This window comes from Phaenicophaeus curvirostris, chromosome 29 (genome assembly GCF_032191515.1).
Source record: "Phaenicophaeus curvirostris isolate KB17595 chromosome 29, BPBGC_Pcur_1.0, whole genome shotgun sequence".
NCBI classification, from domain to species: Eukaryota; Metazoa; Chordata; class Aves; order Cuculiformes; family Cuculidae; genus Phaenicophaeus; species Phaenicophaeus curvirostris.
The window spans coordinates 938,201-954,071 of NC_091420.1; the positions used below are offsets into that span (position 1 = coordinate 938,201).

Below are 15,871 nucleotides of genomic sequence, written 5' to 3' on the forward strand. Positions count from 1 at the left end.
GTCCCCCCCAGCCTTGCACAACCCCCCCAAGTCCCCATAGCCCCCCAACTTGGCACAGCCCCCCTGTGCCCCCCCAGCTTTGCACAACCCCCCCTCCAAGCCCCCTGAACCCCCCCAGTCTTGCACAACCCCCACCAAGCCCCATGAGCCCCTCAGCCTTGCACAACCCCCCTCAAGTCCCCATAGCCCCCCAACCTTGCACGGCCCTCCTTGTCCCCCCCCAGCCTTACACAACCCCCCTAAGTCCCCCAACTTTGCACAGCCCCCCTTGTTCCCCCCCAGCCTTGCGCAACCCCCCTGAGCCCCCCAACATTGCCTGGCCCCCCTCATCCCCCCCCAGTCTTGCACAATCCCCCTGAGCCCCCTAATCTTGCACATCACCTCTTGCCCCCCCCAGCCCTTGCAAAGCCCCCCCCCAAGTCCCCATAGCCCCCCAATCTTGCACGGCCCCCCTTGTCCCCCCCCAGCCTTGCACACACACCCCCAAGTCCCCATAGCCCCCCAACCTTGCACACCCCCCCTTGTCCCCCCCCAGCCTTGCGCAACCCCCCTGAGCCCCCTAATCTTGCACATCACCTCTTGTCCCCCCCCAGCCTTGCAAAGCCCCCCCCCCCCCGAGCCCCCCCCCACCCCCCAGGGGGCTCGGGTGATGTGGGGGTGCATGGGGACCCCCATTTTGGGATGCATGGTGGGGGGGGTTGGTGCAGGAGCCCCCACTGAGGCCCACGACGAGTGCATACACACCAGCTTTATTACAAAAATTAGAGCTCTGTGACCCCCACTCAGGGTCTGGGGGTGTCCCCGTGTCCCCCCCCCGCTCCCACCTCCCTCTCACCCCTCCACGGGGCTGCTCAGGTTTGGGGTGTCCCTGTCCACCCACTCAGAGCACGAGGCAGTTGGGGGGCGCATCCACCCCCCAGGGTGCTGGCAGGGCCCCACCCCGTCCCAAATTGGGGGGGGGGGCTGGGTGCTGCTGGGGGGGGCTCAGCCCCGGGTGCTGCCCCCGCGCTCCCCCAAAAGCCAGTAGGTCCGCACCTTGCCCTTGCCCTGCAGAGAGAGGGGGGTCAGGGGGGGCTCATGGCCCAGGGTTTGGGGTACAGGGGCGGCTCATTGCCCTAGGGGTTGGGGTACAGGGTTTGGGGTGCAGGGGGAGCTCATTACCCCAGGGGTTGGGTGCAGGGTTTGGGTATGGGGGGGGGTTCATTACCCTAGGGGTTGGGGTACAGGGTTTGGGGTACAGGGGGGGTTCATTACCCTAGGGGTTGGGGTGCAGGGTTTGGGGTACGGGGGGGGGCTCATTGCCCTAGGGGTTGGGGTGCAGGGTTTGGGGTATGGGGGGGGTTCATTACCCTAGGGGTTGGGGTACAGGGTTTGGGGTGTGGGGGTATCCATAGCCCTAGGGGTCTCATCGCCCCAGGGGTCAGGGTACAGAGGGGGATCATTACCCCAGGGTTTGGGGTGCAGGGGGGGCTCATTGCCCCAGGGGTTGGAGCACAGGGGGGTCTCATTGTCTCGGGGGTTGGGGCACAGGGTTTGGGGTGCAAGGGGGTGCTCATTGCCCCAGGAGTCGGGGTATAGAGGGGGCTCATTACCCCAGGGTTTGGGGTGCAGGGGGAGTCCCAGGGGTTGGGGTGCAGGGTTTGGGGTATAGTGGGGGAGGTTCATTGCCTGAGGGGTCGGGGTGCAGGGTTGGGGTGCAGGGGGGCTCATTGTCCCAGGTTTGGGGTGCAGGGGGGTCTCATTGTCCCAGGGTTTGCGGTGCAAGCTTTTGGGGTGCAGGGGTGGGTCAGCCCTCCAGCAGGGCTGTGGGATGGGGATGAAGAGAGGGGGGGGATCAAGCTGGAGGACCCCACTGGGGCAGCAATGGGAGGGCAAGGCTCTTGGGGGGTCAGGGCTCACCTTCATCTCCACGTCACCCCGCAGCTCCAGCTCGAAGCAGCCGAACTCCTCCAGCACGTCCTTGGTCACGGCCGAGATGTGGATCTTCAGGGCTGGTGGGAGGTGGTCTCGTCAACACCCATGGGTGCCCACCACCAACCCCATCATCACCCATGGGTTCCCACCACCATTCCGTCAACACCCATGGGTTCCCACCACCATCCCATCAACACCCATGGGTTCCCACCACCATCCCATCAGCACCCATGGGTTCCCACCACCATTCCATCAACACCCATGGGTTCCCACCACCATTCCATCAACACCCATGGATGCCCACCACCAACCCCATCAGCACCCATGGGTTCCCACCACCATCCCCATCAACACCCATGGGTTCCCACCACCATTCCATCAACACCCATGGGTGCCCACCACCATTCCATCAACACCCATGGATGCCCACCACCATTCCATCAACACCCATGGGTTCCCACCACCATTCCGTCAACACCCATGGGTTTCCACCACTATCCCCATCAGCACCCATGGGTTCCCACCACCATCCCCATCACCACCCATGGGTTCCCACCACCATCCCATCACCACCCATGGGTGCCCACCACCAACCCCATCAGCACGTGTGCTGATGGGGTTGGTGGTGGGCACCCATGGGTGCCCGACCCCTCCCTCACCTTCCCCGTTGGACTCCATGCGCGAGGCCGTGTTCACCGTGTCCCCGAAGAGGCAGTACCGGGGCATTTTGAGCCCCACGACGCCGGCGCAGACGGGTCCTGTGGGCACCCAGTGAGCCCCCAGCACCCCGAGTCCTACCCCTGGTGGCCCCACTGTCCCTTGGGGTGCCAGGGGCCTGTCCCTGGGGTCCACGGGGCTGCCGTGTCCCTATCGCCACTGACCCATGGTCTACCACGTCCCCACCACTCATCAACCCATGTGGATGCCACGTCCCTGTCCCCATCCCTGCTGATCCATGGGATGCTGTGTCCCCTTCCCTGTCCCCTCTGGATGCTGTGTTCCCTGTGGATGCCGTGTCCCTGTTCCCACAGACCCCTGTGGATGCCGTGTCCCTACCCCTGTCCCCTCTGGATGCCGTGTCCCCATCCCTGTCCCCTCTGGATGCCGTGTCTTCTTCCCTGTCCCCTGTGGATGCCATGTCCCCTGTGGATGCTGTGTCCCAGTCCCCATCCCCGTTGTCCCCTGTGGATGCCGTGTCCCCATTCCCACTGTCCCCTGTGGATGCCGTGTCCCCTGTGGATGCCGTGTCCCCATCCCCGTTCCCACTGTCCCCTGTGGATGCCATGTCCCCTGTGGATGCCGTGTCCCCGTCCCCACCCCCGCTGTCCCCTGTGGATGCCGTGTCCCCAACCCCGTTCCCACTGACCCCTGTGGATGCCATGTCCCCTGTGGATGCTGTGTCCCAGTCCCCATCCCCGTTGTCCCCTGTGGATGCCGTGTCCCCATTCCCAATGTCCCCTGTGGATGCCGTGTCCTTGTCCCCACCCCCGCTGTCCCCTGTGGATGCCGTGTCCCCATCCCCGTTCCCACTGACCCCTGTGGATGCCATGTCCCCTGTGGATGCTGTGTCCCCATCCCCGCTGTCCCCTGTGGATGCCGTGTCCCCATCCCCGCTGTCCCCTGTGGATGCCATGTCCCCGTCCCCACTGACCCGTGTGGATGCCGATGCGCAGCTTGAGCTGCTGCTGGGGTCGGTGTCGGATGCGGAAGGACCGGACGGCGTCCAGCAGCGCCAAGGCCATGCGGGCGACCTCGCGGGCGTGCAGCTTCCCGTTGCGCACCGGCAGCCCCGACACCACCATGTAGGCGTCTCCGATCGTCTCCACCTGGGTTGGGGACCAGGGACACCACCGGGGACCCGCTGTGGGTTCAGCGCCGGCTTTGGGGTGTCCAACACCACCCGTGGTTGCAACCACGTTGACGCGCGTCCGTGCGCCTTGGTGCGTGTCCTCACCTTGTAGACATCGAAGTTGTCGATGATGGCATCGAAGCAGGTGTAGAGGTCGTTGAGCAGCGTCACCACCTGCATGGGGGTGCTCTCGGCCGACAGCGCCGTGAAGCCCACGATGTCGCTGAAGTAGATGGTGACGCTGTCGAAGGCCTCTGCCTGCACCGTCTCCCCCCGCTTCAGCTGCTCCGCCACCGAGCTGCGGGTGCAGGAGGGGGGTCAGGAGGTGACATGGCCCCCCGACCCCTCCCCGGGTGTGGTGTCCCCAGCGTCCAGCCATGCTGGGGGTCTTTGGGCTCTCCAACCCTTTGAGGACTCCCAGCCCTTGGCCATGATGGGGGCTGGAGGTGTCCTGATCCTTCCAAGGACCCCCCATCCCTAAGCCGTGCTGGGGTTCTGGAGTCAACGCTGGCCCCTTTAGGTACCCTGAGCTCCGAAGAGCCAGTGCAGGGGGTTCTTAGGGTGTCCAGACCCCCAGCCCCAAGCCACATGGGGGTCCTCAGTGTCCCCAGCCTCTCCAAGCATCCACAATCCCAAGAGACATGGGGTTCTTGGGGTCCTTGGTGTCCCCAGACCCTCCAAGCATCCACGACCCCAAGAGACATGGGGTTCTTGGGATCCTTGGTGGCCCCAGCCCCTCCAAGCACCTAAAGCCCCAAGAAATACAGGGTTCTTGGGGTCCCCAGAGAGTCCCCAGCTCCTCCACCCCACTCTATCCCCGAGCTAGGTGAGGTTCCTTACGATCCTCAGCCCCTCCAAGCATCCACCACCCCAAGAAACGTGGGGGTCCTTGGTGTCCCAAGCACCCTCAGCCATGCAGGGCAGGCAGAAGATGCTGGTGGGGTCCCCAACAGGGGTGGGCTGTGCAGAGGACCAGGGCCCTGCTGGTGCTCACTGGGGCAGGATCTGGTAGAGGAGAGCCTCCGCCTTGCGCTTCTCCTCCAGGTAGGCTTGCGTTCGCTCCTCCACCAGCTCCTCCAGGTTGTTGGCGTACTGCTCCATGCGGGACAGCAGGTTGTCCAGGATGTTGCTGCTGCTCTCCCTGTGGACACGGGGTGAGCACCTGCCTGGGGACCCCTTTTCAGGGTCACCCATCACCCATGGGGCTGGGGGAAGTCGAGGTACCTGTTGAACCTGCGGAGCTGGACCTTGATCTGATTGAAGTCGGGACGCTCCAGGACATCTTCGGCCCAGCAGTGCTGCATCAGCTGGCCCAGCTCCTCCATGTGGCAGCCCACGTTGGCCGACGGGCGGAAGCTGGGGCGCTCCCCGCTCTTCACCCGCTCAATGATCTCTGCGGGGCCAAACACCCATCAGCAGGTCCAAGAGGCCATCATGGCAAGTCTGAGAACCCAGCGGCAGGTCCAAGCGGCCATCAGCATGGCCAACAACCCACCGACGAGGCCAGCGACCCATCACCTGGTCCACTAACCCGCTGGCAGGTCCAAGCACCCATCAGCCGGACCAAGTACTCATTCCAACAGGTTCAAGCACCCATCACAGCAGGTCCAAGCATCCATCGCTGTAGTCAAGCACCCATCAGCAGGGCCAAGCACCCATAGGAAGGGCCAAACACCCACCACAGCAAGTCCAACAACCCCTCAGCGAGGCAAAAAATCCGTCAGCTGGTCCACTAATCCATCAGCAGGTCCAAGCACCCATCACAGCAGGTCCAAGCATCCACTAGTGGTGTCAAGCACCCATCAGCAGATCCAAGCACCAACCAGCAGGTCCAAGCATCTATCAGCAGGGCCAAACACCTATCAGCAGGTCCAAGCACCCATCACAGCAGGTCCAAGCATCCATACACCCATCAGCAGATCCAAGCACCAACCAGGAGGTCCAAGCATCTATCAGCAGGTCCAAGCATCCATCACAGCATGTCCAAGCATCTATTAGTGGTGTCAAGCACCCATCAGCAGATCCAAGCACCAACCAGCAGGTCCAAGCACCAACCAGCAGGACCAAACATCTATTAGCAGGTCCAAGCACCAACCAGCAGGACCAAACATCTATTAGCAGGTCCAAGCACCAACCAGCAGGTCCAAACATCTATTAGCAGGTCCAAGAACCAACCAGCAGGTCCAAACATCTATTAGCAGGTCCAAGCACCCATCACAGCAGGTCCAAGCATCCATCACAGCAGGTCCAAGCATCTATTAGTGGTGTCAAGCACCCATCAGCAGATCCAAGCACCGACCAGCAGGTCCAAGCACCAACCAGGAGATCCAAGCACCAACCAGGAGGTCCAAGCACCAACCAGCAGGTCCAAACGTCTATTAGCAGGTCCAAGAACCAACCAGCAGGTCCAAACATCTATTAGCAGGTCCAAGCACCCATCACAGCAGGTCCAAGCATCTATCAGCAGGGCCAAAGCACCCAACAGCAGGTCCAAGCCCCCATCACAGCAGGTCCAAGAACCCATCAGCAGGTTCAAGCATCTATCAGCAGGGCAAAAGCACCCAACAGCAGGTCCAAGCACCAACCAGCAGGTCCAAACGTCTATTAGCAGGTCCAAGAACCAACCAGCAGGTCCAAACATCTATTAGCAGGTCCAAGCACCCATCACAGCAGGTCCAAGCATCTATCAGCAGGGCCAAAGCACCCAACAGCAGGTCCAAGCCCCCATCACAGCAGGTCCAAGAACCCATCAGCAGGTTCAAGCATCTATCAGCAGGGCAAAAGCACCCAACAGCAGGTCCAAGCACCAACCAGCAGGTCCAAGCATCTATCTGCAGGTCCAAGCACCCATCACAGCAGGTCCAAGAACCCATCAGCAGGTCCAAACATCTATCCGCAGGGCCAAGCACCCATCACAGCAGGTCCAAGCACCAACCACCTGGTCCAGCCACCCATCAATAAGTCTCTGGACCATCCTCCTCACCCTTAGGACTCAGGTCCAGCCCCTCCACGTAGAAGACGCCGTTGCGCAGGGCGATCTCTTGCAGGATGATGCCGAAGCTGTAAACGTCGCCCTTCTGGGTGCCGCGTGCCGGTGGTGACTCCATCCGCAGCAGCTCGGGCGCCGTCCAGAGCTTCTCTGCGGCACCAGGGATGGAGCTCAGGCCGGGCAGGACCCCCCGGCGGGGGCTGCTCCCAGAGCTGGGGGTGGAGGACGGGCAGGGTGCTCACTGGCGAAGAGCGCGTGGGAGTCCTCGGCGTCGGGGGCCGCGCGGAAGCTCTCCAGCCCGTAGTCCGTGATCTTCAGCACGAAGCGGCTGTCCACCACGCAGTTGGAGGACTTGAGGTTCCCATGGGACATGATCACCCCGTTGTGCAGGAACTGCATCCCCTGGCAGGGTGGAGGAAGAACGGTTGGACCTTGATGTCCTCTCCATCCGTGGGACCTTCATGGGATCTGGGCGCGTGGCTGGTGGGAACTGGCTCGTTACCTTAACGATGTCATAGGTGAGGGAATAGCGGAACATCCAGTCCAGCGTGATGCTCTCATTCTCCAAGATGTCCTGGGGACACAAGGGTCACGTTGTTGTCCTGCCACTATGGATGGGGGACAGAATCCATCTGCCCGCTCTGGTCACCTCCCTCCCACCCTGGGCACCAGAAGAGCAGCTCTGGGCAGCCCCGATGCTGGGTGATGGGCACTGGGCAGCCCTGGTGTTGGGCGATGGTCATGATGCAGCCCAAACGCAGGGTGATGGGCACCATGCAGCTCCAACAATGGGTGATGGGCACCATATAGCCCCAAAACTGGGTGATGGGCACCATGCAGCTCCAACGTTGGGTGATGGGCACCATGCAGCCCCAAAACTGAGTGATGGGCACTGTGCAGCCCCAACTATGGGTGGTGGGCTCTGTGCAGCTCCAATGTTGGCTGATGGGCACCGTGCAGCTCCAACGCTGGGTGATGGGCACCATATAGCCCCAAAACTGAGTGATGGGCACCATGCAGCTCCAATGTTGGGTGATGGGCACCATAAAGCCCCAAAACTGGGTGATGGGCACCGTGCAGCCCCAAAACTGGGTGATAGGCACCATGCAGCCCCAACGTTGGGTGATGGGCACCATGCAGCTCCAACTATGGATGATGGGCACCATATAGCTCCAACCACGGGTGATGGGCACTGTGCAGCCCCAAAACTGAGTGATGGGCACTGTGCAGCCCCAACTATGGGTGATGGGCACCATGCAGCCCGAAAACTGAGTGATAGGCACCATGCAGCCCCAAAACCGGGTGATGGGCACCATATAGCCCCAAAACTGAGTGATGGGCACCATGCAGCTCCAACGTTGGGTGATGGGCACCATACAGCCCCAAAACCGGGTGATGGGCACCATGCAGCCCCAACTATGGGTGATGGGCACCATATAGCCCCAAAACTGAGTGATGGGCACCATGCAGCTCCAACGTTGGGTGATGGGCACCATGCAGCCCCAAAACTGGGTGATGGGCACCATGCAGCCCCAAAACTGGGTGATGGGCACCATGCAGCTCCAACATTGGGTGATGGGCACCATATAGCCCCAAAATTGGGTGACAGGCCCTGGTGGCAGCTGGGACCCCACCAGTACCTGGAGGCTCCCGCGGGGACAGTACTCAGTCAGGATGCAGATGTTCGGGGAGTCGGTGCAGGCGCCGATGAAGCGGGTCAGATGCTCGTTTTGGACGTCCCGCATCTACAGGGGAGCAGAGTGAGGGACTCGGCCCCCACCACGTCCCACCCCACCCAGGGGATGCCAGCCTGGTCACCCCCTTGTCACCACGTGGCACTGGGCTGGGCTTCACCTACGTGCTTCAATTCGAACAAGACCTTGCGTGTCAGCTCGATGCGCTTGCAGTTGAAGTGCTTCACGGCCACCAGGTTGCCCTGAGGAGACATCGGGGTGGAGGAGGACGCCCAGCGGTGTGGCGGGTGGCCATCCGAGCTCCCATGTCCCCGTACCTTGTAATAGGCCGTCTTGGCATAGACCTGGAACTGCCCCTCCGCGGTCATCAGCGAGCCGTAGTTGGAGCCCCTCTGCACGAAGGGACAGGGGTGAGCTGGTCCCTGCTCCCTGCTCTGGGGCAGGGATGGTGGGATGGGGTGGGATGGGGTGGGATGGGATGGGATGGGTCAGGATGGGATGGGATGGGGATGGAGATGGGATGGGATGGGATGGGATGGGATGGGATGGGATGGGATGGGATGGGATGGGATGGGATGGGATGGGTTGAACTAGGGGGATGGGATGGGATGGGATGGGATGGGATGGGATGGGATGGGATGGGATGGGATGGGATGGGATGGGATGAGTGCTAACCAAGGAGAGGGTGAGCTTGCTGCCAGCGCTCCAGAAGTGTTTCTCCAAGCTGCTCATCTGCACGTCCTCCCAGCGGACTCGCCACAGCTGGGCTGCCAACTCCTTCTCCAGCTGCAGCTTCCTACGCCAGGAGGACAGGATGAGACCCCCCCCCAACATGTCCTTCCTCCCTCCCCAGCCCCACCACCTCCAGGAGACCAGCGCAGCCTCGGGGTCACCTCCCCAGCCCCAGCACCCCTACCTGTAGATGAAGAAGGAGGTGATGGTGATGGCCAGGAGGATCAGGCTGACCACGAGGGACAGGACCTCCAGGGTGGACAAGTTGGCTGCACAGCGAGAGGAGGGCGGTGAGGGGCTGGTGGGCGTCTCACGTCCTGTGTCCCCACCCAACACCGCTCACCTTTGCGACACAGGGGGTTGCTGTTATCAAAGCCACAGGGGGGGACGTCAGAGGGAACCACGTTGCCCGGCCAGCGGATCTTGCGCCCCGGCACCATCTGGATCTTCTTGGTGGTGCCGTTGTAGTTGGCCACGATCTTGAGGAAGGGGCAACAAATGGGTGGGAGGAGGCCCTTGGCCACCCCATGGGACCAGTTGCCCCATTGCTGGGTCTCACCTGGAAGTCCCCCCGCACGGGGTCCATGTCCCACAGGGAGTAGTCGCTCTCCCGGTCCCCATTCTCATCGATCTTCAGGAACCCTGTGACACCTGGAGATGGAGAGTGAGAGGCTTGGAGGGGACCCTGGGGACCGAGCCAATGGGTGGGGACTTTGATCCCAAAGCAGCACCCTGGGAGCGGGGCCGGGGGACACTGGCAGGGGGCACCCAGCTGGGGTGGGGTGGGCCAGGGGGGGCCTCACCGTAGAAGGTGCGGTTCCACATCTGGCGGGTGATGGCTGAGGCGTTGGTGATGGAGCCACCGCGCTCCAGCGTCTCGTTGACGGCCTGGGCATAGAGCAACACCCCGTCGTGGAAGGCGGCTGCGATGAAGTTCATCTGGAGATGTGGAGGTGGCTCAGGGATGGGGTGCAGCTGGAGGTCCCTGTCCCCTCATTCCCAGCACCCACAAGTCAAGCTCCTCATCCCCAGCAGCTTTGGCTCCATCCTGCATCCCTGGCTCCAGCCTGTGCCCTCTTGTCCGGTCTGTCCCCATGTCCCCACCTCCACCCCATGTTCCCCAGCAGCTCTAGCTCCGTCCTGCAGCTCCCACAGTTCCTGCTCCCCTCGTCCCCATCTCCATCCCAAGTCCCCTTGTCCCTACCTCCACCCCATGTCCCCCAGAAGCTCCAGCTCCCTCTTGCATCCCCTCAGCCCCGGGACTCCAGCTTTCCCAGCTCCATTCCCATGTCCCACCAAGCCGTCCTTCATGGAGAAGTTGAAGTGGGTGAGCGCCTCCTCCTTCAGCCGCTCCAGGAAAGGCCGGTACTCGGGGTTTTCAGGTTCCTTGTAGGTGATGATGGTGACGGCCTGAGGTGGGCACACACATCCGTGTTGGGTGGTTATGTGCGTATGTGCCCAAGCACACGTAGAATCACAGAATCACCAGGTTGGAAGAGACCCACCGGATCATCGAGTCCAACCATTCCCATCAATCACTAACCCATGTCCCTCAGCACCTCGTCCACCCGTCCCTTAAACCCCTCCAGGGAAGGGGACTCAACAGGTTGGCACCCGTGCCCATGCACATGCGTGTATGGTGGGCGTCCACGCACACGCGCGTGCGCTGTTGCCCAGGCGGAGCCCCCAGCTCACCTCGAAGGCTTTCCGGGCGCTGGCGTCGTGGCGGTCGCCCCTCTTCCACGGCCGCTGGGGCTCGGGGAAGCGGCTGCCCTGCAGGCTGGCCCCGAAGATGTCGATGTAGAAGAAGGCGTAGTCGCCGCCCGTCAGCCCCTCGCGCCCCGCCTGCAGCATCAGGTCCCGCAGCGTCTCGGGGGCGCAGCACACGTAGACAACTGCATGGGGCAAGGTGGTTCATGGCACCCCAAGACCCCCTGGCCTCGGCGGACCCCAAGAACCCCTGGATATGGGGACCCCCAAGGACCCCTGACCCTGGGAACCCCTTGCTCTGGGGACCCCAAGAATCCCTATTCTTAGAGGACCCCAAGAACACCTGACCCAAGGGACACCAAGATCCCCTGACCCAGGGGACACCAAGACCTCCTGGACTTAACAGACTCCAAGACCCTTTGGCCCTAGGGACACCAAGAATCCCTGACCAGGGGATCCCAAGACCTGATCCAGGAAATTCCTAGAACCTCTGGCCTCGGAGGACCACAAGAACCCCTGACCCAGGGGACCCCAAGTCCCCCTGACCTCAGCAGACCCCAAGATCCTCTGGCCCAGGGGACCCCAGACCCCTCTGGTCCTGGGGACCCCATGACCCCAATCCATCATCCCAGAAGGTTATGGTGGGCTGGAGGACAAGGCTGCGTGCTGGCTTGTGGTGTCGAGCAGATGGCGGGTGCTGAAGTGGGGAGCAGGGGGTCCCACTGCAGTCCCCCCGTCCCTGCCCGCCCCTGCCCTTCGCTGCGGGCGCCGGGCCGAGGCTTCCTGTTTTCCTGACTCTGTTTCCTCTTCCCTGCGGCCACGCTCGCCGGCAGAGATCGATTCTCCAGGCATGGAGAGCCCGGGGGTGCTGCCTGCCCCGCTGCCACGGACCCTTTGGTGTGAGGCTACGGTGCTGCTGGGAGCCCAGGGTGCCCCTTGGCACGGGGGTACGGCCGTGCCACCCACAAGGACCACAAGACCCCAAAATAGCACCCACAGAGGCTGAGGAGCATGATGGGGTTGGGTGGATGCACCCATCCCAACAAGCACCCACCCAACCAGCTCAACCCCAACCAGCACCCACCCAACCAGCGCCATCCCAATCGGCACCATCCCAACCAGCTCAATCCCAACCAGCTCAATCCCAACCAGCTCAAACCCAACCAGCACCATCCCAACCAGCTCAATCCCAACCAGCACCATCCCAACCAGCTCAATCCCAACCAGCTCAACCCCAACCAGCTCAATCCCAACCAGCTCAATTCCAACCAGCTCAATCCCAACCAGCTCAGACCCAACCAGCTCAATCCCAACCGGCACCATCCCAATCGGCACCATCCCAACCAGCTCAACCCCAACCAGCATCCAATCAACCAGCATCCACCCAACCAACACCAACCAACTAACACCAACCCAACCAGCACCAACCCAACCAGCTGCAACAAACGTGTGTGCGCAGGAGCCGTGCACATGCTTGCACACTCATGGAGAGCCACGCAAACCCAGGTAGAGCCGTGCACACCCGTGTGGGGCCGTGCACACCCGTGTGGAGCAGTGCGCACCCGTGTTCCCTCAGGCAGAGCCGTGTAGAGCTGTGCACACTCATGTAGAGCTGCACACACCCGTGCTGAGCCGTACACACCCTTGCACACCTATGTGGAGCTGTGCACACCCATGTGGAGCTGTGCACACCCATGTGGAGCCATGCACACCCATGTGGAGCCGTGCACACCCATGTTCCTCAGGCAGAGTCGTGTAGAGCCATGCACACCCATGTAGAGCTGTACACACTTGTGCTTAGCTGTGCACACCCTTCCACACCCATGTGGAGCTGTGCACACCCATGTGGAGCCGTGCAAACCCGTGTGGAGCCGTGCACACCCGTGTGGAGCCGTGCACACCCATGTGGAGCCGTGCACACCCATGTTCCTTAGGCAGAGCCAGGCAGAGCCATGAACACACATGTGGAGCTGCCCACACCTCTGCTCAGCTGTGCACACTCCTGTGGAGCTGCACACACCCGTGCTCAGCCGTGCACGCTCTTGCACACCCATGTGGAGCCGTGCACACCCATGTTCCCTCGGGCAGAGCCATGAAGGCACATGTGGAGCTGCCCCCACCTCTGCTCAGCCGTGTAGAGCTGCACACCCCCGTGCACACCCTTACACACCCTTGCACACCCATGTCCCCTCGTGCAGAGCTGCGTAGAGCCGTGTCCACCCACGTAGAGCCTCTCACCCGTCGTGCTCAGCCGTGCACGCTCGTGTGCTGCCGTGGTTGCTCCACGGAGAGCTTTGCACACCCACGTGGAGCCGTGCACACCCGTGTCCCCTCAGGCAGAGCCGTGTCCACCCCGGCGCTCAGCCGTGCACACGCGTGTCGTGCCGTGGAGCTCCACGCACACCCTCGCTGAGCCCCCCTAGACACCCGCTGCCCCCCATCCTCTGTCCCCTGCGGTGCCTCCCCAGCCCGTCTCCACTCACTGCGTCCCTTGTGCTTGATCTCCTGGATGACGAAGGAGAAGTTGCCACTGTCGCGGAAGACGATGTCCTGGATGGTGAGGTTGCGCAGGGTGGGCAGCTGCATGTAGAGCCCCTCGGCGGCGAAGTAGTACGGCCGGTCGTCCATCTTTTCGTCCCAGTAAACCAGTAAAGCCCGTCGGGTCCAGTTAAACCGCTGGTGGAGCCGCACGCCCAGTTCCCCCAGCTTGCGGTGACTGGGGCCGGCGCGCGTGGTCAACCTGAACTGCTCGCTCTTGTCGTCGAAGCCGTGGGCTTCGGCGCCCGCCGTGACTAGCGGAAGGTGCCAGTGGCTAGTGAAGCGGGCGACCGGGGCCGCCGTGTAGACGCAACCGGGTCCCAAGAAAGCAGCCGGGTGGTGGGCGAACTGGAGGTCAACGGCGGCCAACGGCGCGGCCATTTCGGAGCAAACCCCGTGGCGATCCTCGCTGCTCCCGAAAACCCAACGGAGGGCGAAGCCGGGTAATAAATCGGGGCGAGCGTTGACGGCGGCGGCGGCCAAACGGATGGCGGGTCCCACGCGTGGCCAAGCCCACGGGTAGGTGAGGTTGCGTTCGGGTAGCACCACGGCTAAAGTCAACGCGGTCGTCGCCGCCGTCGCCGTCGCCGTCGCCGCGCCGCAGAGGACGGCCAGCACCGCCAGCATCGCCCACCCAGAGTGGCTTTTCCACCCGGTGGCGAGCTCTTCCTCCTTCTTCTTCTTCTTCTTCCACCCCTCCAGTGACACAAAAGGCCGTTATCATCCACACCGAGCTTAACTCCTTCCTCCCCATCCCCTCCGTGGCATCCACCAAGGGCTGGGACGGAGGATGGGGCCTCCCGGTGGTTGGTGTGGAGATGCCCAACTCCAGGATGACGTTGGCCGTGTTCTACCACCTCCCTGCCCCATGAGAGTGTCCCTCGTGGGGTGCTGAGACCTAACAAACTCATCAACACCCAACAGCCCCGCTTGCCAGCCCCACCGAGCCACCCTGAGCCTTGGGTGGCCCCAGGAAGGTCCGTTGGAGGGGACATGGGGACCTCTCACCATCCTGGCCCTAGGGAGGTTACGCGGGGTGGATGCTGCTCCGGGAGTTGTGTGGCTTCCACACTGCTCAGGGGACACGTGTGGGGCTGGGGACCTTCACAGCGCTTGGTGACACCCATGGGTGCTGGGACACATGTGGGACACACGCCCAGGGACACACTTCACACCCAGGGACACGTAGAGCGCTTGTTGACACGTGTGGGTCCAGGGACACGCATGGGTACCTGGACATGCAGAGCACTTGGTGCCACATGTGGTTTGAGGGACACGTGTGGCTCCAGAGACATGTGGGATGCTCCCACCCTGGGACACGCACGGCCCTCTAGGGACACGCTTGGCACCTGGGGACACACAGAGGGGACATGAGCGGGTTCAGGGATATGCACTGCGCTTAGGGACACGCATGGTGTTGGGGACACGTGTGGTGTTGGGGACATGCTCCATCACTGGGGACACACATGATGCTTGGGGACACGCAGGGCTTTGGGGACACACATGGTGTTGGGGACACGCTCCGACACTGGGGACATACGTGGTGCTTGGGGACACACATGGTGTTGGGGACACACATGGTGTTGGGGACACGCTCCATCACTGGGGACACACATGGTGTTGGGGCCACACGTGATGTTGGGGACATGCTCCATCACGGGGGACACACACGATGCTTGGGGACACACATGGTGTTGGGGACACGCATGGTGTTGGGGACACGCTCCATCACTGGGGACACACATGGTGTTGGGGACACACATGGTGTTGAGGACACGCTCCGTCACTGGGGACACACATGGTGTTGGGGACACGCTCCATCACGGGGGACACACATGATGCTTGGGGACACGCAGGGCTTTGGGGACAAGGGTGACTCACAGCGCTGCGGGGACACGCAGGGCTTGGGGGACAGATACGGTTTTGGGGACCCAGGAGAGACACAAGGCTTGGGGACAAGTGTGGGTTTGGGGACACGGGATGCTCACAGGGGCTTGGGGACAGGTGTGTCCCCAGCCATCCTGTGATGCTCCTTGCTCACCACGTTCCGAGGCACTGGACGAGGCTGCAAAAGGTAAAAAAATTAGTTTTTGCCTCTCCGACAATATAATATAGTTATAAATATATATATAATAATATATATAATATATATAAAAAATTATATATATAAAAAATTATATATATATAATAAATAATAAATAAATAAAATAACTAATATAATTAGTTAAGGTGCTAAACGAATTAGAAAGAGTAAAGAAAAACACTTAGCAGAGGATGGTTTCGACCCATCGACCTCTGGGTTATGGGCCCAGCACGCTTCCGCTGCGCCACTCTGCTACTTGTAATCCTGGTCTTGGTCTATACTATATAAAGAAAAATAATTGAGCCTGGGCGCATGCGCACTGCGCCCCCCGCCCGCTCTATTCATGAATGCCGCGTGCCCCC

At 61.8% G+C, this 15,871-nt stretch overlaps 1 protein-coding gene and 1 non-coding gene across 2 annotated transcripts; both read right to left on the bottom strand.

Moving 5' to 3' along the window:
* Positions 1 to 788: 788 nt before the first annotated feature.
* Positions 789 to 14,178, bottom strand: NPR1 (natriuretic peptide receptor 1). Its single transcript, XM_069878433.1, has 21 exons — positions 13,372 to 14,178; positions 10,874 to 11,073; positions 10,475 to 10,588; positions 9,982 to 10,117; positions 9,738 to 9,829; positions 9,522 to 9,657; positions 9,363 to 9,447; positions 9,122 to 9,242; positions 8,764 to 8,838; positions 8,611 to 8,688; positions 8,393 to 8,497; positions 7,255 to 7,326; positions 6,995 to 7,154; positions 6,747 to 6,902; positions 4,988 to 5,156; positions 4,758 to 4,904; positions 3,869 to 4,061; positions 3,566 to 3,740; positions 2,574 to 2,672; positions 1,900 to 1,991; positions 789 to 1,047 (listed from the first exon to the last, which is right to left on the bottom strand). The coding sequence occupies exons 1-21, from the start codon at positions 14,051 to 14,053 to the stop codon at positions 985 to 987; spliced, it is 3,150 nt and encodes a 1,049-aa protein (XP_069734534.1). The 5' UTR covers positions 14,054 to 14,178; the 3' UTR covers positions 789 to 984.
* A 1,513-nt stretch (positions 14,179 to 15,691) lies between these two features.
* On the bottom strand, positions 15,692 to 15,763 carry TRNAM-CAU (transfer RNA methionine (anticodon CAU)). Its single transcript has one exon. It is a non-coding gene; the product is annotated as a tRNA-Met (tRNA).
* Positions 15,764 to 15,871: the final 108 nt, after the last annotated feature.

Coding starts and splice junctions, on each gene's coding strand:
- NPR1 (XM_069878433.1), bottom strand. CDS start 14,053: ATGCTGGCGGTGCTGGCCGTCCTCTGCGGCGCGGCGACGGCGACGGCG. Junction 9,830..9,981: donor GTGGAACCGCACCTTCTACG/GTGAGGCCCCCC, acceptor CTCCATCTCCAG/GTGTCACAGGGTTCCTGAAG. Junction 2,673..3,565: donor GCGCATCGGCATCCACACGG/GTCAGTGGGGAC, acceptor GGGTGCCCACAG/GACCCGTCTGCGCCGGCGTC.